The 27,102-nt window shown below is 38.0% G+C and overlaps 1 protein-coding gene and 1 pseudogene across 1 annotated transcript; both read right to left on the bottom strand.

Annotated features, from left to right (window-relative positions):
- Positions 1-1,840: 1,840 nt before the first annotated feature.
- LOC118149163 (sodium/hydrogen exchanger 11-like) lies at positions 1,841-17,778 on the bottom strand (the record flags this gene model as incomplete). The annotated part of the gene is made up of 4 exons (XM_035279483.2): positions 1,841-2,107; positions 4,783-4,882; positions 10,850-10,966; positions 17,601-17,778. Coding segments are annotated over 4 exons (543 nt in total), but the record flags the coding sequence as incomplete, so codon positions are not given.
- A 3,399-nt stretch (positions 17,779-21,177) lies between these two features.
- LOC144580260 (glyceraldehyde-3-phosphate dehydrogenase pseudogene) lies at positions 21,178-22,541 on the bottom strand (annotated as a pseudogene).
- Positions 22,542-27,102: the final 4,561 nt, after the last annotated feature.

The raw sequence follows: 27,102 nt of genomic DNA, 5'->3' as shown, positions 1-27,102 counted from the left end.
AACGCATCAAAATAGGGCTCACTAACAAAAAAGTGAGCAACTTGTGGAGAGAGAAACATTAAAAACAAATCACACCTTGTTTATTAATGTTATTCATGGTTGAAAGCATGTACTAAATACTAAATTGAATATACATTTTTTCACAAAGATAAAACAATGCAATTTATTGTTAAATCCTTCCAATTTTCTGGGACTAACCAAATCTACTATTTAAATTTTGCACATTTCAGCAATAATGCTGAAAGTTTTAAACAACTATAAGGAATTATCATCAACGCTACTGTATATTGTTTGGATTCGTGTAGTAAATTCTCACAGGGAAACCTCTTCTAAGAATGCTGACAAGCTCAACTACTCCCTGAAAAGCCATACATGACTGGATTCAAATATTATAATGGGGGCATGTGCAGATCATGACCCAAATGTAAGATGATTTTAGACACATTAATAAACTTAACCCAACCAAATGTTTACTGAGCTCCCACAAGAATCATACGCTAAATGTCACACGAATAATTTTAATTTGCGCCTTCTTGCTCTCCAAATTACATTTTAAAAGTAACCTGTGCCAAAATTTAAAATCTATCATTAAGGGACCAGCACTGAGAGAATATCAGTACTGTCCTTCAAATGATTTAGAACAAATGAAATTTCCGCAAAAATAAAATCAGATGTGTTCTTAGCCTCAAAAAGTATATTGTGCATCAGTTGAGCTATAAATTGTACAAGTCAATTTAGAGAATTCCTGTCATTGAAAAACAGGAAATCTACAATTACCACCTATAATGTATGTAATTAATTTGGGCAAACTCCTCTGCCTTGCATTCAAGCCTTTTGCAACGTGACTCTTACTAACCTTTTCAGCCTTACTAAATAACCTTTTCCCTAAAATATCAGAGTCCAACCAAAATAGAACCAACTTATGTCATTTCCTGATATCAAAAACAGGGAGGCAGAATAGCAAAAGACTCTGCAGTCAGCCTACCTGTGTTAAATTTAGGCTTGCCTTTTACTAACTGCATAACTATATTCGCAAGCTATTTAATCTCTCTGTGCCTCAGCTCCTTCATCTGTAAAATGAAGATGATAGTAACAATTGTACTTGCCTCAAAGGATTATTGTGGTAATTCAATTAAATGTGATAATACTCAAGGCTTAGAATGATGCTTTGCATGTGGTCAGCACTCAATACATAATTATAACTATATACAATACATATGTATCCATACAAAATATTCAATCAGCAATGCTTATTGTGTTCGTGTATTCCCGTTTCTTTATCTTGGCTCATCCTCTCTGAAATGTTTTTCTCAAGTCTTTACAAGAAAACCCACCCACACTTCGAGGGCCAACTTAAGGATAATGCCCTTGATTAAAGCCTTTCCTCTAGTGCGTGGAACCATCAGTTCGGCAAGATCTCTGCCACTCACTAGCCATTTGACCTTGGACAAGGTCCTTTGCTTTTCTGGGGGCCGATTTCTTCAAAATGTAGAAAATAACAGAGATAAATAATTGGAGATGATAATTATTATCTCCTAGTGTTGTTAGGAAGATGAAATTAGAGAATGGATGTATACCTGAGTCAAACTGTGCTAAAGCCAAGTTTCTTACATTATGACTGATCTCAGCTTACATATGAGCTCTCATGGCAGAGCATGTTAAAACTATTTCCTGGCTCTCATACTTAGAGATTCAATTCAGTAGGTTGAAATGGGCCCACGAATTTGCATTTCTGTCTAGCTTATGGGTGATGCCAATCCCTCTCATTTTATGGATAAACTCTTGAAAAATAAACACACTTATCCCAAGTTGCACAGCAAGCTATTGTCAAGGCCTTGACAACAAGGCAGCTTTCCTGGTTCCATGTTCAGAGCCGTTTTTGCTATATGTCACTGCTTCCTAATTCTAATTATGGGCTTGAGAATCTAAGTTTAGTAAACAAACTTAAAAATATTTTTCTTACCTTACCAAATTCACTGCTGCAAATGAGATGAGTATGAAAATTATGGTGTGAAATCCATAATGGTTGGTTCCTCCACATCCAATCACAATACCAGAGAAAGCATATATTAAATGTTCGTATACAGATGAAAACATTCTTAAGATCCTAGGATGAATGAAAAGGAAATGACATTTTAAGCAATGCATCTTAAAAAAATTTTTTTTTTTCACATAAAAGCATGTATCTTAAACCTTTCACTGTCTTAGCAGAGGCCCTTGCCTTCATCTCTGTTATAGTCAACATTTAAAAGAATTTTGTTGGGTCTAAAAACACCCCGTTCCATATTTTTCATTACCCTCATCATACCAATACCCATGGGCTGCTTCTCAGAGTAGAATAACAACAGCACGGCAGAAAAGTGAGGACCTCCCCCAGCTGATGATTTATCAGTTTCTCTGGGATTTTCTGGCAGCATATCAACTGTTGGGCCTGCTACTGTGAAACCCAGAGTTGCACTGCTACTAGGAGGTACCTCAGCAACTTTGACTTTGCAATAGCTAACCGGATCATCTCAATGCTTTCTGCACAACTTCTCCCTCTGTGACTCACATGTGCTCTTCTATTTACTTTGAAAGTCTACCCTGTCTGCTTTCCTGCCTCCTGAATTCCTAGAAGTCTTGTAAGGCTAACTCTAGCCCCACATTGTCCATGAAAGCATCTTAAGCACCCTAGGTGGTGGCAGTCCTGCTCTGAATTCCTACAGTGCCAACTGTCTGCACTACTATAGTTTTTAAGCAGAAGAAAGCATTAGAATCACCCAGAATGAATTCTAAAAATTGACAGAACCACCCGCAGAGATTCTTACTGAGTAGACCAGAGCACATGGGTTAGGGCATGGGACTGAGGCCTCAGTAGAGTACATGTTCTGTTTGGTAGAGTTCCACATCGAAGCACACCTAGGTCAGGGCCAAATGTGATTTCCACAAGCAGATCTCAAGACCTGCCTCCTCTAGATTCTCTCTCTTGGGACTTTCTCTTTCAGCTGACTGGGTAAGTGTGTCTGCCCCACAAACCAGCTTCCTTACAGGTGGATCTCAAAATTTACGCTCAGAAAAAAGCATAAGCAAGCTTTATTTTAGCTACAGATAAAAACCACATTCTTTGATACATACAGCATTACCCCAATTAAGGAAATAGTTTGGTTTTCCAAGTGATTTCTATCTCTTGATTCAATTGATTCCAAACCCCTAAAGAGAAAGAGTAGGGGAACCTAAAACCCTAGTGTGTAGTTTTCTGAATTTCAAAATTCAGAAGTCATAGAATAACTGACTGAGTTAAATACTTTTTCAAAAACCTCAGCTGGGCACGGTGGCTCATGCATGTAGTCCCAACACTTTGGGAGGCTGAGGAAGGCAGATTGCTTGAGCTCAGGAGTTTGAGACCACCCTGAGAAACGTGGTGAAACCCCATCTCTACAAAGAATACAAAAAACTAGCCAGGTATCATGGAGCATGCCTGTAGTCCCAGCTACTTGAGAGGCTGAGGTGGGATGATCGCTTGAGCCCTGGAGGTGGAGGCGATAGTGTGCTCTGATAGTGCCATTGCCCTTCAGCCTGGGAGGCAAAGCAAGATCCTGACTCAAAAAAAAAATTTTTTTTAATCTCTCCACAAGACCTAAAAAATGCATTACGTATAGTAGAACCTGAATAAATGCATGCTTATTGACACCTATTGTTACTTTCTTATATAAACATGTCTGCCACTTAACAATAAGCACTTCTGAGACGGGACTTATTTTTGCAGCCCCAGACCTAAGATGCAATATTCAGACCACAGCAGATGTTAAGAAAGGATTGGGTTGAATGGGTGAAAAAATAAATAATTGAGTGAGTAGAAAGTAATTTATAATGATGTCAGCAAACAGCACTATCAGGAAACTGTCTAAATTCAGGCATTATGCCAAATAGATGTTCTATGAACTAGTTATTCCCAAGCTTCTTGACTGAAAAAACACAGTAAAGTTTCATTCACATACACACAAATAGGGAATAGTTTTAGGTGTCCATGTTTTTTTTCTTTTGCCAAGTAGGCAAGAAAATATTATCTTCTGTCATTGAAATGTCATAAAAGAAAGGACAGTATAAACAACAAGAAAGTAGGATGAACATAATTTCACAATAATGCATAGTCCATACATTAAATAAATTAATTTTCATGAGAAAATCAAGATTATGGCTTATTTTTCTCATTTCGACATTTGTTTTCATCTGATGCAGAAATTTCTACATTAGACAATGATCTGGTATCCAATAATTCTGAACCAATTCTCTAATTTATCATAGTCTTTAAGAGAAAGGCTAATTTATTTTTTGCCTGCACAGACAGGCAAATGATTTTCCCTCTGTCCAGAAATGTCCACGTGGCATTTATTACCAGGAGAAAAGGGCAGGTGAGAGTTTTGTTGATGTTACATCTTTCTGCTACTCTTCCCCAGCTCTTCCCATATTGCTATACTGTGATTTAGGTATATTATGAAGGAAACAAAGAAAAATGTATTTTTTTTAAATCTCCACAGTTCAAAGTAAATTTTTATCAGGTTATATACAAAAAACACCATGGTCTCTGAGTCACTGATACTTATTCATAACCGGAGTATCAATTAATGCTGATAATTGTTGGTACCTTAGATTCAAATATAACTGAGAGCAAAAATAAAATTTTTAAGGATAAATAAAAGCTATGGAAAAAGAGTTTTATTAGTGTACATGAAGATGAGATCCCTTATGTTATGAGATCTAAACTGCTATGAGATCTATCCAAGTGCATGATAGGAAACTTACCTAGTAATTACAAATTCGGTCCTCGGTTTAAAGGTTAAAGATTGTAAATTCAGTCCTACAGTGGCTAAGGCAAGAATGCCTAATATTCCTAAATATTCCACTGAGGAGAAAAAAAAACAAACAAATGAATCAAACGAAATGCATTCAGTTGTATACACTGAGATACTTTATCTTGAATGAAGAATTGGTGGGCATCTTAAGAGGAGCAGTAGTTCTTAGAAAGTTGTTCAAGGGATTGACCTAATCCAGTAAACTGGGGGCTGGCAAACTTTTCTATAAAGGGCCAGATAGTAAATATTTAGTGTTTGTGAACCAAACAACCTCTGTTACAATGGCTCAATTCAGCTGCTGTAGTGCAAAAGCAGCCATAGATAATATGTAAATGGAGGTGTCCAATAAAACTTGGTTATGAGACACTGAAGTCCAAATTTCACATAATTTTTATATGCCATAAAATATTCTTCTTTTGTGCCATTTTTGGCACAAAAGAAGAATAACATTTTCAGCTAACTGGCAGATATGGCCCAAGAGTTGCAGTCTGCCAACTCCTGCTGGAGACCATCACTGAGGATAGGGCTCATGGAAAAATAAGTTCAGCAGCCCTCAAGGTATCCTTTAAGCATCTCAGGAATACTGCACTACATGTGCCAGGAGTTGTGAGCCAAGCTCAGTGCTTGTAATGATGCCAGTTCCTTACGCCTGCTTTTCTTTTGCTGATATAGACCTTCCTAATTAAACTTGTAATTTGCTGGGCTCTAAACAAGTGTGTAAATGTATTAATAGTCTGAGGCAGGAAAACCAACCTGAAGGATGTTTGAATACCATAACTAATAGTCTTAGACCGCAGAGTCTTCAAATAGCACATTAAAACTGTCAGACAGAAAGGAAGACAAAGAACATGAAAGGCAGGAATGGAAGGGCTTTGGGGCAAAGCAGAGCTGGTTGCTCTTGGAATGTGGCCTCACCTTCCTCCATTAATGGCCCTGCAACTATAAAACAGGCATAAAATAGTTATGACTCATATGCTTGGCATACTTTTAAAGCAATGAATAAGTGATAATACTATCATGCTGTTGTTTGTATCTACTTTATTGCTTAGTAAATTATTTATTAATTTAAAGAGGAGTTTACTATTCTTTCAGTTTATCTAATCACTTAAGTTCACTTTAGACTTCTTTTTATCTACCTATTTAACTGAATTTACCTTAAATAACCAATGATAATAAAACCAGGAGTGCTGCAAACTGTGATGCCAGGAAAACTATCTTTCAATAATTAAGGTTTTATAAAGAAGGGACAGTGTAAGTAATAAGCCCCACTTATAGGCAACAAGGGGATGCATTGTTTGTAGCCTTTTAAAACAATTATAAAGATGATAAAAAGTCCTTCCACTTTTTATTATCTCCATTCCCCCAGAAATTCTAAACACCGTCACTTAATAAAATATTCCTCCTTGCTAGGAGGAATAAAATATTCCTCTAGCCTACACTTTTATAGAACCCATGTTCTTTCATGAATTATACATCAGCATTCCAAGAGGTGACTCTCCAACCTCAATCAGATCCTCTCTGGACTTAAGCTTAAATGAGGGGGGAAAAAAAAAACAAAATTAAACAACAAACAACATGAAAGAAATATAACATTAGAGAATGTATAAGTGAGAATTGTACCTACATTGTAGCTCTCTGGCTATGGAACATCTCCTTATAACACTGCCTCTTTCTGACTTTGCTGTCAGGAACTTACTAAGTATGAGTAAAGGACTGCCTGACGTTTTTAAATTCCTGAAGCAGAGGAAAGTGTAATTAAGGAGGGAGGTGTATTGGTTTCCTAGGGAGGCCAAATTGAATAGCACAAACTGGGGGCCTTAAACAACAGAAATGTATTGTCTGTCAGTTCTGGAGCTAGAAGTCCAAGATCAACAGGGTTGTTCCTTCTGAGGGCTGTGAGGGAGATTCTGTCCCAGGCCTCTCTCCTAGCTTCCGGTGGTTTCAAGCATCCTTTGGCTTATAGCTGGTATTCTCTCTGCGTCTTCACATAATCTTCCCTCTATGTGTGTCTGTTTCTGTGTCCAAATTTCCCCTTTTTATAAGGATACAGTCATACTGGATTAGAACCCACCCTAATGACCTCATCTTAACTTGGTCATCTGCAAAGGACCTATTTCCAAATAAAGTCACCTTTACAGGTACTGGAATGCAGGACTTCAACATCCTTTGGGGGGATACAATTCAACCTAAAACAGGAGGCTACCTAGCAAGCTTTCTTTCTGAGCAGTGGCACAGTGCTGCCTTGAAGCCCCAAAGAATCATTAGCTGAAATCAGTATATATAGTACACATAAGTGCTGACTCTGGGATGTATTTAAGCCTGAATGGTTAGTGTAAAATCCCTACCTTCTATAGTTCGTTCATACTCTGCAGTAAGTCTTCCTGAACAAATGCAACCAACTGTCCCTCCCTTCCACTCCCCTTCATCTCCCCCCACCTAGCCCTATGAGTGTTGTTCCCTTCTCTGTGCCCAAATGTTCTCATTATTCATCTCCCACCTATGAGTGAGAACATGCAGTGTTTGGTTTCTGTTCTTGTGTCAGTTTGCTGAGAATGATGGTTTCTAGATTAATCCATGTCTCTACAAAGGACACTAACTTGTCATTTTTTATGGCTGCATACTATTCCATGGTATAGATGTGCCACATTTTCCTTGTCCAGTCTATCATTGATGGGCATTTGGGTTAGTTCCAGGTCTTTGCTATCATAAACAGTGCCACAATGAACATACATGTGCATGTGTCCTTATAATAGAAGGATTTATAATCCTTTGGGTATATACCCAGTAATGGGATTGCTGGGTCCAATGGAATTTCTATTTCTAGATTCTTGAGGAATCACCACACTGTCTTTCATAATGGTTGAACTAATTTATATATATATATTTTTTGGAGACAGAGTCTTGCTCCATTGCCCAGGCTGGAATGCAATGGCGTGATCTTGGCCCACTGCAAACTCTGCCTCCCAGGTAGAAGGGATTCTTGTGCCTCAGCTTCCTGAGTAGCTGGAATTACAGGCGTAAGCCACTACACCTGGCTAAATTTTTTTACTTTTAGTAGAGACAGGGTTTCACTATATTGGCCAGGCTGGTCTCAAACTCCTGGCCTCAAGTGATCCACTCACCTCAGCCTCCCAAAGTGCTGGGATTATAGGCATGAGCCACTGCATCTGGCCTATCATACCACTTTTAAAGATAAGAAAAGTGAACTGTAGAGTGGTTAAGTAATTTTCCAGGGTCACCAAGCTAATAAATTGCAGAGCTGAGATTTGAACTCAAGTCTGCCCAACTCCAAAGCTCTTCAAGGACTAGTAGTAGTTTACTCAACCAACATGTGTTAAATTACTATCAGGCACATGGCAAGCTCCAAACATAGAAAAGAGAACAAATAGGAAGATGACTAAGAGACCGTCTTCACCTCAAGGAACTCACAGTGTAGTAGATAGGCTAAATTTTTTTCTTCAAACATTAAGGCATCTATAAAAAGCAGCATAGGAGAAGAAAAAAAGATGAAGATATTTGAAGGAAAGGAACCTTCAGTGAATGCTTTCTATAATTTTATTGATTCAGGGCAGTGAGCAACCCTCAGGAATCTGTAAAAGAAGCAGCGCTTTTAGGTCACTGTAGGTGAAAGAGAAACAATTAACCTCTTGATACCTGAGGTCTTTCAAGAACAGAAGTTGCTTCACTGTGTGAGATGAGAGCAAAAGTGGAATCTGACAGTTTGGCCACAGTTACTGTGTCTCTTAGGGACTGGGCACCTCAGTCAGGCCAGTAAACACTTCAATCTCCGTTTCACTGGACTAAACTAGCTGAAGGTCAGCCAGTGCTGGGCACTCTTACTCCTGCGATTATTTCACTCCTGCTTCTCTTTCAACAATAAATATACCTCTCCTTTCCTGACTCCTAGCCTAAGTAAAGGCTGCCATTACTGTAGTCTCCTCAATTTGGCAACCATTGTATTAAAGGCTGTTGATCTAGAAAGGCCTCAAGAGCATCTCTCCCAAACTTCTCAGTTTGCACATGGTTGCTCAGGGTTAGAGCAGAATTAGCTCAGTGTTGATTCCTCTGCCCAGGGAATGCCAGTGATTATATACAAGGTCAAAGGAAGAGTTCAAAAAGAATAGGAGAATAACCACAGAGAACAGTGCAAGGAAATGGGACATGGAGTTGAAATAAAGAGGATATTAAGAAAGACCAGGAAAGGGCTAGAGGTAACAGTAAGATAGTATGACAAGACACACAGTGGGGCCACAAAAAGAAGGAGATGTTGGAAAGAAGAACTGGATTCAAGATCAGGAAAAAATAAAGGTGTATATAGCTCACTTTGAGGACAGTACTTTTTGTATTTATTTCTGCCTTAACAATATAGAAAGTCATGTACACTATTGAAAAGCAGAGAATGTTAATAGTCAGCATATTGATAAAAAGTTCAGCCAATATAAACCGAATGATTCTTGCACACCAATATCTAAATATTATGCTTCCAAAAATATCCAAGACGATTCCAATGGCTGCATGTAACACTATAAATAAATAAATAAATAAATAAGAATTAAAAAGTTGAGCCAGAACTTTTGTTTCTTTCGTTGATGGCATTTAGGTCTTTGCACTTTGGTTTGCTGGGGTGATTTTTGAGTGGGGAACTAATCTTTCAGCAAATAGAAGTTTCCCAGGAAAGTCTGGTGAAAGAGGCTCTCTTAGAATATCCTTCCCTTATGGTCTACAGCTTAAGATTTGTTTATCTAAGGAAAGAAGATTCAAATGTCCTCAGGAGAAAGGCAAGGAGAATAAATGTGAAAAAATGTGACAAACTGGTTTAGACTGAATATCTAAACAAACAAACAAAAAATCTAAATAAAAAATTTTTATATAAACGATATCAAGACCAAGCTAGCCAGGACCAGGGTTGCTGCTAACATGCAGTTAGTTTACGACCTTGCCCCCAGCCCAGAAGACACTGGAAAACGAAGATGAAAAATGTTCATTAGCCACCATAACTGTGGACACCAGTGTCAGTTAATGGGTAGCTATCAGGATAGTCCTCAAGGACAGAAATTGTCCCACCCCAATGCCCGATCGCTCCCTCATTGAGAAGCACTGCAAACCCCACTTTATTCATCAATATTTCTTTCTCCTTTTAGTGTCTTCCTGATTTTGTGACTATCTCAAAAGTATATCAGGAAAACACATTTTCCCCCTTCATACTGTGATTTTTTCCCCCTTTTCGTCTCTACTAGTACCACATCTGGACACCTAGCAAGGCAACATGCTTCATATCCCAGTGGTCTTCAGCTGCAGAAGTCTGGCTCTTGTCACTTCTAGGATTGGACTCTCCAGTCCTGCATAGAGTGTTCTCCTTTTACTCTCAGACCCAAATCCAGAACCAATTCAATTCTTAGCAATCACTCATTGAAATCCAGATTGATCCAGGCAAGAAGTAAGTCTGAGTCAGCTGACACCATTGTCTATGTGTGGACACATACATTTATGCCTATCGAGAAAAACTAAAGCACTTTTTAAATGTTCTTTCCCCCTTAATGTCCAGGAACACACATGCAGTCCTCCCTTGGGTATCCATGGAGCATTGGTTCCAGGAACCCCTTTGGATATCAAAATCTGCAGATCCTCAAAACCCTGATATAAAATAGCAAAATATTTGCATATAACCTACAGCACATACTCCTGTGTACTTTAAATCATCTCTAGGTTACTTGTAATACTTAATACAATGTAAGTACTCTGTAAATAGTTGTTATACTATATATTTTTTTAAATTTCATTTTTATTGGTGTATTGTTATTTTTATTGAGTTTTTCCCAAATATTTTTGATCTGCAGTTGGTTGCATTCATGGATGCAAATGGCCAACTATGATTTTTTTCTTGTTACTCAATATATCATTGTAATGAGCACAAGAATAAAGTATAGAGAAGACAGTACAGTTAAAACATCTTGAATGTGTCTTAATTTTAATTAGAATGGTTTTAGAAAATATGCAGTCCCAGGAAATGCTCCTACCTCTAAAAATAGAAAGGTGGATTATGTTGTTCCAAAAAATTCCAAAAAAATTTGATGTGATGCTACAAATGATCAGCGATTCTCCTCTAATGAAATCAGTATATATTTTAGAACTGCCTGAAAAAGTAGATACAAAATATAACTTAATATGCTATATGAAAATAATGTTCTTGCACAGGAAGCAAAAACAGAAGAGAAAGAACAGAAAAATAAAAAAGGAAAAGAACAAGGCAACTATGACTGGGATGAGTCTGTAAGACCATCACAATCACCATTTTTAAACTTCTCTATTGTGCCTCCAGTATTTGCAATGGCAAAGAAACATGGCGATAGCACTGCTTGTATTGCTCATTGTTTCAACCATACTCGAGTTGCAGAATGAGACAAATACTTCTCAAGATAACATGGTTAGTTTGAATAAACCTGAATCCGATTCCAAAATAATCTCATTTTAGAAATAAGGACAAATTACGACCCCAGCGATTCTACTTCTAGGTATATACCCAAGATAACTGAAAATGTATGACCACTTAAAGATTTGTACATATTTATAATAGTATTATTCCTAAGAGCCACAAGGTAGAAACAACTCAATGTCTGTCAGTTGACAAATGGTTAAATACATGTATATATTCCTACAATGGAATATTATTGCTCCACAAAAAGGAATGAAGTACTTACTGATACACACTACAACCTGAACCTTGAAAACATTATACTCAGTGAAAGAAGCCAGACACAAAAGCCACATATTGTCTGATTTGATTTATACGAAATGTCCGTGATAAGCAAATACATAGAGACCAAAAATAAATTGGCTGTGATTTCCAGAGGCTTGAGTAGATAAAATTCCACATCCAACTTTCCATCTAACATCATTTTCTTTCTGCCTAGAAGACTTTATAACAATTTTATAGTACAGGCCTGCTGATGATAAATTCTTTCAGCTTTTGTATGTTTAAGAAAGTCTTCATTTTACTCTTTTAAAAGATATTTTCACTAAGTATAGAATTCTAAGTCTGTTGTCATTATTTTTGTTCCTCTAAATACAAAGTGACTTTTGTTTCTGGCTGCTTTGAAATTTTTCTCTTTATCATTCGTTCTAAGGAATTTGCTTTTTATGTGCTTTGGCGTAGTCTTCTTTATATTTCTTGGGCCTGCAGTTTATTGAGCTTGTTGAATTTGTAGCATTCATTATCATCAAGTTCAGAAATCTTTCCTCCAGGATTTCTTCAAATTTTTTGTTCCTCCCTCTCTATTCTTTTGGGGACTTTTATATTAGGTCATTTGAAACTGTCCACAGCTCACTGATGCTCAGTTCATGTTTTCTAGTCTTTTTCTCGCTGTGTTTCATTCTAGATAGTTTCTATGGCTACATCTTCAAGTTTTCTCATCCTTTCCTCTGCAGAGTATAATCCAGTCTTATAATCTACTCTGCAGAGTATAACACAGTCACAACCATCTCATTTTACTACTTTTTACTACCGTCTACCATAGTCATGGCAGAAGGCATAAAAATACTGGTTAAACAGGTTGAGAGACTATTAGCGCATTTGATTTATCTGGTGAAGAAATCCTTTAATTCTCCCACATTTGTGAGCTAATCAGAACAAGTAAAATATAAGGCTTGGTGTATAAAGCTATTTATAAATCAAACCTTTTAGATTTGATTTATAGTTATTTTTAATAGTAAGACACAGTAAAAATTGCTCTCCACCTTCTTTTTTGGCTTAATATGGACCTAATTTACATTGATTCATTGTAAAATTTGGAAAAGGAAAAAATTTAAAAAAATTTTTTTATAATTCTGTAATGACCTACATGTAACCATTTTAAGATTGAAGTAATGTTCTGAGTAAATGGTTCTTTTTACTCAATTGAGATCATACTAAAACTCTGTATTTTATTTCTTTACAAGATCCTCTTCCAGATTTGCTTTAAAATAAAAGTTATTTAAGCCCTTCCACTCTTTTAAAACAGGTAATGAATAGACAATTTCCTTTCAAGTTACATATAAATGTCCACTACATTTTTGACTGGGCCAGTCCACCTTAGATTTAGGTTGTACAGGTTTACAATGCAGGCAGGCACCTCATCAAAAGAAACGCCATTAACATTGTAGAAATTGTAGTTCTGTATATTATGATAATTTTAGGCATATGGCCAAAAAAGCTTTTTCTTAAAAAAATTAATACCTTATGACTATTAAATAGAAGAAAACTGTTTTGAAGAAAGAATCATTTTTCTAATTCACACAAAGGGACAACATGATGGCCCTGCCAACACCCAAAACAAGTGAGAGTGACTTTCCCCGTAAAAATAAGTCAATTTGTCTTATCAGGAGACAATGCTACTGGATCCAGAATCCATCTAACCTTCTGAGTGTTGTAGACATTAAAAAAAAATGTAAATGTGAATTAAGAGTCAACAAAATACCTTCACTAGTTTTGTCTTAAAGAAATAGAAGACTGTCAACTGGGTGAGGTGGCTTATCCCTGAAATCCCAGCACTTTGGGAGGCCAAGGTGGGCGGATCTCTTGAGGTCAGGAGTTTGAGACCAACCTGGCCAACATGGAGAAGCTTCATCTGTACTAAAAATAGAAAAATTAGCCAGGTATAATGGTACATGCTTATAATCCCAGCTACTCAGGAGGCTGAGGCAGGAGAATTGCTTGAACCCAGGGGGCAGAGGTTGCCATAAGCCAAGGTTACGCCATTGCACTCCACCCTGGGTGATATAGCAAATCTCCATCTCAAAAAAAAAAAAAAAAAAAAAGAAGCCTTTCTACTGTACTCCTTAAAAAAAAAATGAACATTGGAACTGCAATAAATAACATTTATAGTTTATTATAACCATTTATAGTCAAGAGAGTGTGGGAAGAGAACGAGGTAATAAAACAAGAGGTATTACAAATGGTTGAAAAAAAAAGACAGAGAAGGAGAGAGAAATAAAATTGTACTCAGCGGTGCAAAGAGAAAAAAGAGAACAGGATCAGAATCTCTGAGAAATATACCAACCATGTAACAATTTAGAACAGAACCACCAAAAGTGCCTAAAACCCTGTGTTTTCCCACTTGTATGAAAATAAGAATATCACATGCTGGAAAGGTGGGAGGTTTCTCACTCCAATCATAAGGTAATATATTTTCACTAAATACAACTGATACTTTAAAATTGGTTAGGAAAATATTACTGTGTCAAAACAGAAACCAAAGCATCTAGCCATTCATGTTGGTATTGCTGTGTTAATAAAACCTGACCATTTGACCCAGCCATCCCATTACTGGGTATATTCCCAAAGGAATATAAATCATTCTACTATAAAGACACACGAACATGCATGTTTATTGCAGCACTATTTACAATAGCGAAGACATGGAACCAACCCAAATGCCCATCCACGATAGACTAGATTAAAAAAAAAATGTGGTACATATACACCATGGAATACTATGCAGCCATAAAAAGAAATGAGATCATGTCCTTTGCAGGGATATGGCTGAAGCTTGAAGCCATCATCCTCAGAAAACTAACACAGGAATAGAAAACCAAACACCACATGTTCTCACTCATAAGTGAGAACAACGAGAACACATGGGCACCGGGGCCTGTTAGGGGGTGGGAGTGAGGGGAGGGAGCTTAGGGTACAAGTCAATAGGTGCAGCAAACCACCATGGCACACATATACCTGTGTAACAAACCTGCACCTTCTGTATATGTATCCTGTTTTGGGTGTTTTTTTTTTTTTGGAAGAAATAAAGAAAAAACCTGACAATAGGGAGATATTTCAGAGTGAAATCATCTTCCACCTTACCAAATAATATGGGAAATAGTGCAGGACTCCAAACCTTCTTGGGAATAAGCTTTTATTGAGTAATAACATATTTGAGTGCCAGAGTATATCCTCACCCTTTTTCTTGAAGATACACTATAACCCCCTCCACCACTTGCCAAAGCTTAGAACTCCAAATGGAGGCAGTTCTAACAAGAGGTAGCAGGGCCTTGGAAAAGTCTCATTAGGGATCTTAATGTTTCCCCTGATTGGTAAACAAACTCACCAACTTAGAATATCTACATTGTGGACCGATCCAAGATGGCCGATTGCTAACATCTCAGGACTGCAGCTCTCAGTGAAGGTGCGGAGAACTAGAGGACGCCACACTTTCAGACAAATTCTGGTCGCTCACAGAGCAGAAGATCCCCAGTGGAGGAATCACATGGGTCGCCAGAGCGACTTTCGTGGCCGTCGCAGCGGTTCCTCTGGCGCCTCAGCGTGGCAGTTCTCAACAGGTTCGGAGGACCCACAAGGGCCCCCAGCACAACACCAGAGCCCAGCGCAGCGGCTGTGATGGCACCATGGCGCTGCAATGCTCGGCGCAGAGGCACAGAGTAAACGGGACCGGCTCCCCTTCTGACTGAGGTTTGGAGCCCCGGGAAGGCAGAGTCGCCCACTACGGACACAAGAAGGAAGCCAGACAAGAGAATCCTGGGCAGAAAAGCACCATCAGTTTTAAAATCACCATCAGAGCTGCTGCTCTGGCCCTGGGAACTAACAACCTGGACACCCACTCAAGAGACCTAATCTGAAAGTTGGTAATTTCAAAGACCACAGGAGGATAAATTTACAATGATGGGAAGAAACCAGCGTAAAAAAGCTGAGAATACTCAAAGTCAGAACGCCTCTCCCTCTAAAGATGATCACAGTTCCACATCAACAATGGAACAAGGCTTGATGGAGAAGGAGCGCATCCCAATGACAGAATCACTCTTCAAGGAATGGATAATAACAAACTTCGGTGAGTTAAAAGAACATGTTGTAGCCCAACGTAAAGAAACTAGGAACTTTGAAAAAAGGTTTGATGAAATCCTATTGAGAATAGACAACTTAGAGAGGAGTATGAGTGAAATAATGGAACTGAAGAATACAATACAGGAACTCCGAGAAGTTTGCACAGGTTTAAACACTCGAATTGTTCAAGCAGAAGAAGGGATATCAGAGGTCAAAGTCCAACTTAGTGAAATAAAACGTGAAGAAAAGATTAGAGAAAAAAGGATAAAAAGGAATGAGCAAAGTCTCCAAGAAATGTGGGACTATGTGAAAAGACCAAATCTACGTTTGATAGGTGTACCTGAATGCGACGGAGAGAATGAATCCAAGATGGAAAATACTCTTCAGGAAAATTTTTCTAAACTAGCAAAGCAGGTCAACATTCAACCCCAGGTAATACAGAGAACACCACAAAGATATTCCTCAAGAAGAGCAACCCCAAGGCACATATCGTTAAGATTCACTAGGGCTGAAACAAAGGAGAAAATACTAAGGGCAGCCAGAGAGAAAGGTCAGGTTACCCACAAAGGCAAGCCTATCAGACTTACAGCAGATCTCTCAGCAGAAACTCTACAAGCCAGATGAGAGTGGGGGCCAATATTCAACATCCTCAAAGAACAGAACCTTCAGCCCAGAATTTCGTATCCAGCCAAACTAAGCTTCACAACTGAAGGAAAAATAAAATCTTTTATGAACAAGCAAGAACTCAGAGATTTTATTACTACTTGTAAAGCTTCTGAAAGAAGCATTACACACAGAAAGAAACAACCAGTATCAGCTCTTCTAAAAATATACCAAAAAGTAAAGAGCACCAACATAAAGAAGAATTTACACCAACAAATGGATAAAACAGCCAGTTAACATCAAAGGGCAGTAACCCTAAATTTAAATCGACTAAATCCCCCAATCAAAAGACACAGCCAAAACCCAACGGCATGTTACATCCAGACCTGTTTCACAGGCAAGGATACACAAAGACTCAAAACAAAGGGATGGAGAAAGATTTACCAACCAAATGGAGAGCAAAAATAAATAAATAAATAAAAAGCAGGCGTTGCAATTCTCGTATCTGGTAAAATAGATCTTAAAGCAACAAAGATATAGTGGTAAAAGGATCAATGCAACAACAAGAGCTAACGATCCTAACACCCAGATACATAGAGACTTAGACACAATGAGACAGAAAATTAATAAGGATATCAAGGACTTGAACTCAGATCCGGAACAAGTAAACTTAATAAATATTTATAGAGCTCTCCACTTCAAATACACAAAATAAACATTCTAGACAATACCACATCACACCTACTCATAGGTTTAAATGAAACATTGATTGTCCATTATTAATACCCATTTTTTTTTAAGAATAAAGCAATATTTCCACCCACTCTCCCTCTTTCTCTTCCTCTTTCTTCGTCTCCTTTACTCATTTTTTTCTTCTTTCCTTCACTCAAAAAAAAAAAGAAATCAACTTGTAAACCTCTAGATCCAGGTTGGCAATGTCTCTCTCATTGCTTGAATTCCTTCCTTCCCTTCCCTCTCTCCCTCCCTCCCTCCCCCCTTCCTCCCTTGCTTCATCCCTCCCCCCCCCCAAAAAAAAAAGAATATCTACCTTGTGGCTAAGAATTCACTGGAACAGAACAAGAATGCCAATTTTTATCACCTTCTAGAAAGGTTACATTCTCTTTGAAAAAAAACTGAAAATCTTCCTTGGAGATTATAATTGACGCTATGTATCTCATCTCCTCAGTGGTTGTCTTATTTCCACTGTCTCCTTCAATCATTGCTCTACCCCCCAAGGTTAAAAGCAAAAGCACAGATTCTTATTCTTCTGAGTGCACAATTCATGCAAGAACAATATAACCAAAAGAAAATGATGTACCCTTATATTAAGATGAGAGAGAGAAATAAATGTAACATACCAATAGTTTTCAGCGAATTCACAGAATGAAGAGGATAGGAAATGCCAAGGGCGATGCTAAAGAATAGGCAAGATTGCAAATCCCACGACTCTTTATTGAATTTTATAACCACATATCCAATTATGATGCACGCTGCAGAAAAGCTGATTAATCCAGTTAACAAGACCTGCGAACCAATTCATAACACAGTATTAGACTTAACATCGAATGGTGACATGATGGCATTTACTTACATCCTAAGAGTCAGATCTTGGTTATAAATGTTATACAATTACCCTGGAAGATAATTTTAAAAGGTATTCTAGTTTAACCACCTGCCACAAAGAAACTGTCCCTTTCAAATAAACAAGATTCTACCTTATTATTAACTGACTCAACTGTCTCTCTCTTGTTGTTACTCTAGTTTAATAGTTCTGGATATTGAAAGCTTCTTAAAACACAATGCAAATTTCTCCTGCTTCTATATAGAATGTTCCCTGATTAGTTTGGAAAATAAATTGTTACTGACATATTGTGTCTAGCACATGATGCAAATTTATATACCAAGACTCTAAAATATTCACAGAAGAACCCCCCTTTACCTTTTATTAGTCGTAAAACAAGTAGTTCTGCAATAGAGAAAGGGGAGGCCATGAAATGCTTGAGATTAAGTGATTAACAGAGTTTTATAATTTCTATACATACATTGTTTATGCCTAAGAAAATATTTATTTTTCAAAATTATCTTCAGGAAAAAAATAGTTGTGTTATTCAATCCTTTTCATATTTTCCATCTGTCTTTTGTTTTACTTTCTGTGAAGTTTCCACAATTTACCCATTAGGTCCTTTTATTTCTTTACCTATTGTGATGTCATATGGTTTTTCTTCCTAAATCTCTTAAGAGCATGAATTACATTAAGCAATTTTTTAAATGTTAAATTAACCCTGTTCTGAAATAAACATGACTTGATCATGTTTTTATTATTTTTATGTTACTGGATATATTTGTGCCAAAATTTTGTGTAGAATTGTTCTGTATTTGTGGGCGAAACTGGCTTATGATTTTTCTTTCTCTTAATATTCCTGTATAGTTTTGGTGTTAAGGTTAAACAAGCCTTATAAAATAATTAAGGGAGGAGGCCAGGCACAGTGGCTCATGCCGATAATCCCAGCACTTTGGGAGGCAAGGCAGGAGGATCTCTTGAGTTCAGTAGTTTGAGACCAGCCTGGGAAACATAGTGACACTCCACCTGCACAAAAAAAATCTTAAAAATTAGCTGGGCATGGTCGTGCACACCTGTAGTAACAGCTACTCAGGAAACTGAGGTGGGAGGATTACTCTGTCACCCAGGTTGGAGTACAGTGATGATATCATGGTTCATTGCAACCTCAAACTCCTGCACTTAAGCAATCAGATTTAGTAAGCCTAAGAAGTCTTGGTATGCATAAATAAAAAGATACTAACACCCAGAAACATCACAGTGAAACAAAAACCTTCCTCCTTTATCTGCATGGGATAGGCTCCAAGACCCCAGTGGATGCCTAAAACCACAGATAGTACCAACCCTATATATATTATAGTTTTTTAAAATACATATATATCTATGATAAAGTTTAATTTATAAATTAGGCACAGTAAAAGATTAACAATAACTAATAATAAAATAGAACAAGTGTAACAGTATGACAGCATCGCTACTCTTACACTTTAGGGCTATTATAAAGTAAAATAAGGGTTATTTAAACGTGCACTGAGATACCCCATGGTCTATCTGATAACCGAGTTGGCTACTAAGTGACTAATGAACAGGAGGTATATAGAGTGGACATGCAGGTCAAAAGGATGAGTCACGTCCTGGGCAGGACAGAGTAAAATGACACAAGATTTTATCACACTATTCAGAAAGGCACACAATTTAAAATGCATGAATTTCTCTGGAATTTTTCATTTAATATTTCCTTTTTTAAAAAAGTGTTTATTTTAGGTTCAGAGGTACATGTGTAGGTTTGTTATATAGGTAAACTTGTGTCATGGGGGTTTGCTGTACAGATTATTTCATCACTCAGGTACTGAGCCTAGTACACAAAAGTTATTTTTTCCATCCTGAACCCTCAAGTAAGCCCCAGTATCTGTTGTTCCCCTTTTTGTGTCCGTGAGTTCTCACTACTTAGCTCTCATTTATAAGTGAGAAAATGTTCCTGTATTAGTTTGGTAAGGATAATAGCCGTCAGCTCCGTCCATGTTCCTGCAAAAGACATGATCTCATTCTTTTTTATGGCTGCATAGTATTTGGTGGCAAATATGTACCACATTTTCTTTATCCAATCTGGCATTGGTGGGCATTTAAGTCGATTCCATATCTTTGCTATTGTGACTAGTGCTACAATAAACATTCACGTGCATGTGTCTTTATGACAGAATGATTTATACTCCTTTGGGTATATACTCAGTAATGGGATTGCTAGGTTGAATGGTAGTTCTATTTTTAGCCACACTACTTTCCACAATGGTTGAACTAATTTACACTCCCACCAAGAGTGTATAAGTATTAACTTTTCTCTAGAACCTTGACGCATCTGTTATTTTTTTACTTTTTATTAATAGCCATTCTGACTGGTGTGAGATAGCATCTCATTGTGGTTTTGATTTGCATATCTCTATTATTGGTGATGTTGAGCTTTTTTTCATATGCTCCTTGGCTGCATGTATCTCTTCTTTTGAAAAGTGTCTGTTCATATTCTTTGCCCACTTTTTAATGGAGTTGTTTTTTCTTGTAAATTTGTTAAATTCCTTGTTGATGCTGGATATTAGACCTTTGTCACATGCATAATTTGTAAATATTTTATCCCATTCTATAAGTTGTTACTCTGTTGATACTTTCTTTTGCTGTGCAGAAGCTCTTAAGTTTAATTAAATCTCATTTGTTAATTTTTGCTTTTGTTGCAATTGCTTTCGGCATCTTTCATTATGAAATCTTTGCTTATTCCTGTGTCCAGAATGATATTTCCTAGCTTATCTTCCATGGTTTTTTTAGTTTTATGTTTAAATCTTTAATCCATCTTGAGTTGATTTTTTTGTATATGATGTAAGAAAGGGGTCCAATTTCAATCTTCTGCATATGGCTAGCCAGCTATCCAAGCATGATTCATTGACTAGGGAGTCCTTTACTCATTGTTTGTTTTTGTCAGCTTTGTTGAAGATTAAATGGTTTTAGGTGTGCAGCCTTATTTCTGGATTCTGAATTCTGTTTCATTGGTCTATGTGTCTGTTTTTGTACCATGCTGTTTTGGTTACTGTAGCCCTGTAATACAGTTTGAAGTTGGGTAATGTGATGCCTCCAGCTTTGTTCTTTCTTCTTAGGATTGCCTTGGCTATTTGGGCTCTTTTTTGATTCCATATAAATTTTAAAATACTTTTTTGTAGTTCCGTGAAGAACATCAGCATTAGTTTGATAGAAATAGCATTCAATCTGTAAATTGCTTTGGGCAGTTTGGCTATTTTAATGATACTGATTCTTTCTTTTTTTTTTTTTTTTTAACTGAGCTTGGGGGACTTTATTGATGGTACACGACAAGGTGGGGCTCCCTAGGCCCCTCCCTCTTCAAGGGGCCTGCATGGAAACTGTGAGGAGGGGCAATTTGGTGTGGTGAGAGACTCTGTGGCAGGGACTCCCCAGCAGTGAGGGCCTCTCTTCCTCTCATGCTCTCACTGGGGCTGGTGGTCCAGGGGTCTTACTCCTTGGAGGCCACGTGGGACATGAGGTCCACCACCCTGTTGCTATAGCCAAATTCATTGTCATACCAGGAAATGAGCTTGACGAAGTGGTTGTTGAGGGCAATGCCAGCCCCAGCATCGAAGGTGGAAGAATGGGTGTCGCTGTTGAAGTCAGAGGACACCACCTGGTGCTCAGTGTAGCCCAGGATGCCCTTGAGGGGGCCCTCCGATGCCTGCTTCACCACCTTCTTGATGTCATCATATTTGGCAGGTTTTTCCAGGCGGCAGGTCAGGTCCACCACTGACACGTTGGCAGTGGGGACATGGAAGGCCATGCCAGTGAGCTTCCATTCAGCTCAGGGATGACCTTGCCCACGGCCTTGGCAGCGCCAGTAGAGGCAGGGATGATGTTCTGGAGAGCCCCACAGCCATCACGCCACAGTTTCCCAGAGAGGCCATCCATGGTCTTCTGGGTGGCAGTGATGGCATGGACGGTGGTCATGAGTCCTTCCACAATACCAAAGTTGTCATGGATGACCTTGGCCAGGGGCGCTAAGCAGTTGGTGATGCAGGAGGCATTGCTGACGACCTTGAGGCTGTTGTCATACTTCTCATGGTTCACGCCCATCACGAACATGGGGGCGTCAGCAGAGGGGGCAGATATGATGACCCTTTTGGCTCCCCCCGCAAGTGAGCCCCAGCCTTCTCCATGGTGGTGAAGACGCCAGGGGACTCCACCACATACTCAGCGCCAGCATCGCCCCACTTGATTTTGGAGGGATCTCGCTCCTGGAAGATGGTGATGGGATTTCCATTGATGGGCTTCCCATTCTCAGCCTTGACAGTGCCGTGGAATTTGCCATGAGTGGAATCATACTGGAACATGTAGACCATGTAGTTGAGGTCAATGAAGGGATCATTGTTGGCAACGATATCCACTTTACCAGAGTTAAAAGCGGCCCTGGTGACCAGGCGCCCAATACGACCAAATCTGTTGACTCTGACCGTACCTTCCCCATGATGTCTCAGGGATGTGGCTGGCGACGGGAGACAAGATGCTGCTGTCTGTTGAACAGGAGGAGCAGAGGGCCGATACTGATTCTTTCTATATATGAGCATGGAATGTTTTTCCATTTGTTTGTGTCTTCTCTGATTACTTTTAGCAGTGTTTTGTACTTCTCATTGTGGAGGTCTTTCACCTCCCTGGTAAGCTGTATTCTAGATATTTCAGTCTTTTTTTTTTTTTTTTTGAGACGGAGTTTCGCTCGTTACCCAGGCTGGAGTGCAATGGAGCGATCTCAGCTCACCACAACCTCCGCCTCCTGGGTTCAGGCAATTCTCCTGCCTCAGCCTCCCGAGTAGCTGGGATTACAGGCACGCGCCACCATGCCCAGCTAATTTTTTGTATTTTTAGTAGAGACGGAGTTTCACCATGTTGACCAGGATGGTCTCGATCTCTCGACCTCGTGATCCACCCATCTTGGCCTCCCAAAGTGCTGGGATTACAGGCGATATTTCAGTCTTTTCATGTCAATTGTGAATGAGATTGCATTCTTAATTTGGCCCTCAGCTTGGCTGTTTTTGGTGTATAGTAATGCTAATGATTTTGTATGTTGATTTCATATCCTGTGGTTTTGCTGAAGTTATTTATCACCTGAAGGAGATTTGGGGCTGAGATTATGGGGTTTTCTAGATATAGAATAATGTTGTCTGCAAAGAGAGATAGTTTGACTTTCTTCCTATTTGGATGCCTCATCTACAAAGGGAAACCCCATCAGACTAACAGTGGACCTCTCAGCAGAAACCCTACAAGACAGTAGAAATCAGGAGCCTATATTTAACATTCTTAAAGAAAAAAATCCTCAAACAAGAATTTCCTATCCAGCCAAACTAAACTTCCTTAGCAAAGGAAAAATAAGATCCTTTTCAGATAACCAAATGCTGAGGGAGTTCATTACCACCAGATCCACCTTACAATAGATCTTGAATGGAGCACTAAATATGGAAAGGAAAGACTAACACCAGCAAATACAAAACACATGTAAGTACACAAATCAGTGACACTATAAAGCAACCTCATAAACAAGTCAGCATAATAAATAGATAACACAATGACAGGATCCAATCAACACATATCAATAATAACCTTGGCCAGGCACAGTGGCCCATGCCTGTAATCTCAGCACTTCTGGAGACTGAGGCAAGTGGATCACAAGGTCAGGAGTTTGAGACCAGCCTAGCCAATGTGGTGAAACCCTGTCTCTACTAAAAATACAAAAAATTAGCCAGGCATGATGGTGTGCCCCTGTAATCCCTGCCACTCAGGAGGCTGAGGCAGGAGAATCGCTTGAACCAAGGAGGCAGAAGTTGCAGTGAGCCAAGATCATGCCATTGCACTCCAGCCTGGGCAGTAGAGTGAGACTCTGTCTCAAAAAGTAATAATAATAATTATTATTATAACCTTGAATTTAAATGGGCTAAATGCCCTATTTAAAAGGCACAGAGTAGCAAGTTAGATAAAAAGCAAGACCCAAAGGTATGTTGTCTTCAAGAAACCTGTCTCACATGGAATGACACCCACAGGCTCAAAATAAAGGAATGGAGGAAAATCTACCAAGTAAATGGAAATCAGAAAAATGCAGGGGTTGCTACCCTAATTTCAGACAAAACAGACTTTAATCCAACAAAGATCAAAAAAGAAAAAGAAGGGCATTACATAATGGATGGTAAAGGGTTCAATTAAACAAGAAGAGCTAACTATCCGAAATGCACTCAACACAGGAGCACTCAGATTCATAAAGCAAGTTCTTAGAGATTGAAAGTTAATATTTTCAAACCGTAGTTGGCCACAGGTAACTGAAATCTTGGATAACTGACACCAGAGAAAGCAAAATGGTGGATAAGAGGTGACTACACTACAGAACACCAAGAGAAAGAGACAATCTTAAAAAAAAGACAGGTACTTACAAATAATGACAATTACATTAATAGCAGTTGTCTCAAAAGCAACAATTAAGCTCAGGTATTATCCAAATTGAGACAAAATAGATACATTTTCAGAGAAACAAAGACTAAATGAAAAAAGATGAAACCACTAAGAAAAAAGATGAAATGAATAAAGATGACTACTCACAGATCTTTAATGAAAAGGATACAAAATCACAACTAAATAGAAATAACTTCTAGTGTTCCATAACACTGCAGGATGACTATATTTAACAGCAATATATTATATAGTTTCATGTAGCTAGAAGGAAGACATTGAATGTTCCCAACATGAAGAAATGATAAATGTTTGAGTTGATGAATATGCTTATTACCCTGATCTGATCATTATACATTATAGATATGGAAAGATCACTATGTCTTTCATAACTAGGTACAATTATTAGTCAATTAAAAAATACAATTTTTAAAAAGTCACTAGAGCAAAAATTCAGGAAAAAGGAAGCTGAATCCCAAAAGATGGAGTTGGATGCAAAAAGGAGCAGTGAGTAAAGAAATTGAAATTGGTAAGCTTGTAGATGAGTGGAGAGAAGCACTGGTAGCTAAAACGTTGCAGTAGTAATAATAATGATAATGACTAATTTCAGGGATGTTAGTACTATGTCAATAATGTAATAATATATAAGATGAGAAAGGATGATCAAAGCATTCTGAAGTTCCTGCATTATTTGGAAGAAGGTAGAGCTATTTAGCTTTAGACTTGTTAAATCAAATATAATTATTACAATTCAAGATTTTTTTTTTTGATGTTTTCTTTCTTTTTTTTTTTTTAATTTTTTATTGGATTATAGGTTTTGGGGTACATGAGCAGAGCATGCAAGACAGTCGCGTAGGTACACACATGGCAGTGTGCTTTGCTTTTCTTCTCCCCTTCACCCACATTTGGCATTTCTCCCCAGGCTATCCCTCCCCACCTCCCCCTCCCACTGGCCCTCCCCTTTTCCCCCCAATAGACCCCACTGTTTAGTACTCCCCTTTCTGTGTAATTCAAGATTTTTAAAATGTATGAAACCACTAAGAAAATTGCATTTAGGAATGTAGCAATTTTGACTGCATTTAACAGAAAAGAGCACTTATAATGTCAATAAATGGAGATTTTGTTTTTCTCAAGTAATCCTAAGTCCAGAATAAGCAGCCTAGTGCTAGGATGGTGGCTCCCAATGCTCTTAAGGACTCAGGCTGTTTTTTTCTCGTTGTGTTCAACCATCTTTATGTCTGTTTTCATGGTCACCACTTCACAATCTCAAGATGGATACTCATTTCAGCCCACTGGAGGGCTCCAGGCAGAAAGCAAGTTAAAGCAAAGGGCAAAAAGCACATGCCAACTGATTTGACCCCCAAGAGGGCTTTCTAGAAGGCTATTCAGCAAACTTTTGTACATTTTTCATTGGCAGAACTGTCTTGTTAAGCTACCAAAGTTGTCAGGAAGTCTTGGAAATATGATATTTCACACTAGGCCTATTGCCATACCAACCAAAAAATTTCGAGTTTCTATTAGTCAGAAAGAAAGGGAGACTGCCTATTGGATAAGCAGCCACAAATGCCTGCCACAAAAAAAATAGAACATAAAACTGTTAAATTGGTAGAGGGAACAAAGGGATTAAAGAAACTGAATTAACTCAATTAATTGAGAAAAGGAAGAATGAGAAAAAGCTTGGTAAATAAAAGGACAAAATAACATGTGAGAAAAAGTCCAAATATATTTCTTTTAAAAACTTTCTTTTCAATTTGTAAACAGTAAAATCTACTCTTTTGGTGTACAGTTATTTGAGTTTTGATCAATGCATGCAGTTATGTAATCACACCACAACTAAGAAACAAAACACATACATCATTCCCAAAATTTCCTCAGGCTACATCTTTGGCATCCCAGATTCTGCATTTCCTGACTTCCAGTTATAAGTCAAGCCACATCATTAAATATTGATACAGAAGGTCTTGATTTACTTTAGGATGGTGCAAAAGTGATACACATTTGGAAGAAATTTATACTTCAAGTACTCGTACAACCATTCTGCCTTTCATGTTTAGTACAATATTTACTAAATTACCTGAGATAGTCAATACTTTATTATAAAATAGACTTTGTGTTAGATGATTTTGTCTAACTGTAGGCTGATGTGTTATGAAAACTTTTAAGGTAGGCTAGTCTTAGTTACAATGTTCAGTAGGTTCGTTGTATTAAATGCACTTCAACTTACAATATTTTTAATTTATGATGGGTTTATTAGGACACAACCTGATAATCAAAGAGCATCTGCAGTTCTTACAGGTAAGACCAGATTAAGAAATGTTTTTTACACTATCTCTGCAATGCTCTTTATTACTGAAGCATTCGTCTCTATAAAGGATATAGAGCTAGTTCATGGTCGTCAGCACCTGCGATATCAAAAGGGACCAAGATCATTAGTGAGTACATTAAAGATCCCCAAAGAGAGAAATGCCAAACGCGGGTGAAGGGGAGGAAGGCAGTAAAACAAACTGCCATGTGTGTACCTATGCAAATGTCTTGCATGTTCTGCACATGTACCCCAAAACCTAAAATGCAATAAAAAAATAATAAAATAAAAAGGTCCCCAAAGAAAGCAATTTCACTCCTTAATACAATGGGTTAAATTGAAGGAGTTCTTTATGCATATTTGCTTCATTATTTGTTTCTATATAGTATTCCTAGTTCCAGAAAGGATTTTAAAGCAGTTATTTTTCCCAAATAAATTTTATTTTACAGGAGTCTAGAAACTTTTTCCTAATCTCTAGAATTGAATTGCAGACTAAAGCATCTGTGTGTTGAATATGTTACTT

This window comes from Callithrix jacchus, chromosome 18, assembly GCF_049354715.1.
Source record: "Callithrix jacchus isolate 240 chromosome 18, calJac240_pri, whole genome shotgun sequence".
NCBI lineage: Eukaryota > Metazoa > Chordata > Mammalia > Primates > Cebidae > Callithrix > Callithrix jacchus.
The sequence above is the reverse complement of the archived record's forward strand: the minus strand, read 5'-3'. Positions and strand labels throughout refer to the sequence as shown.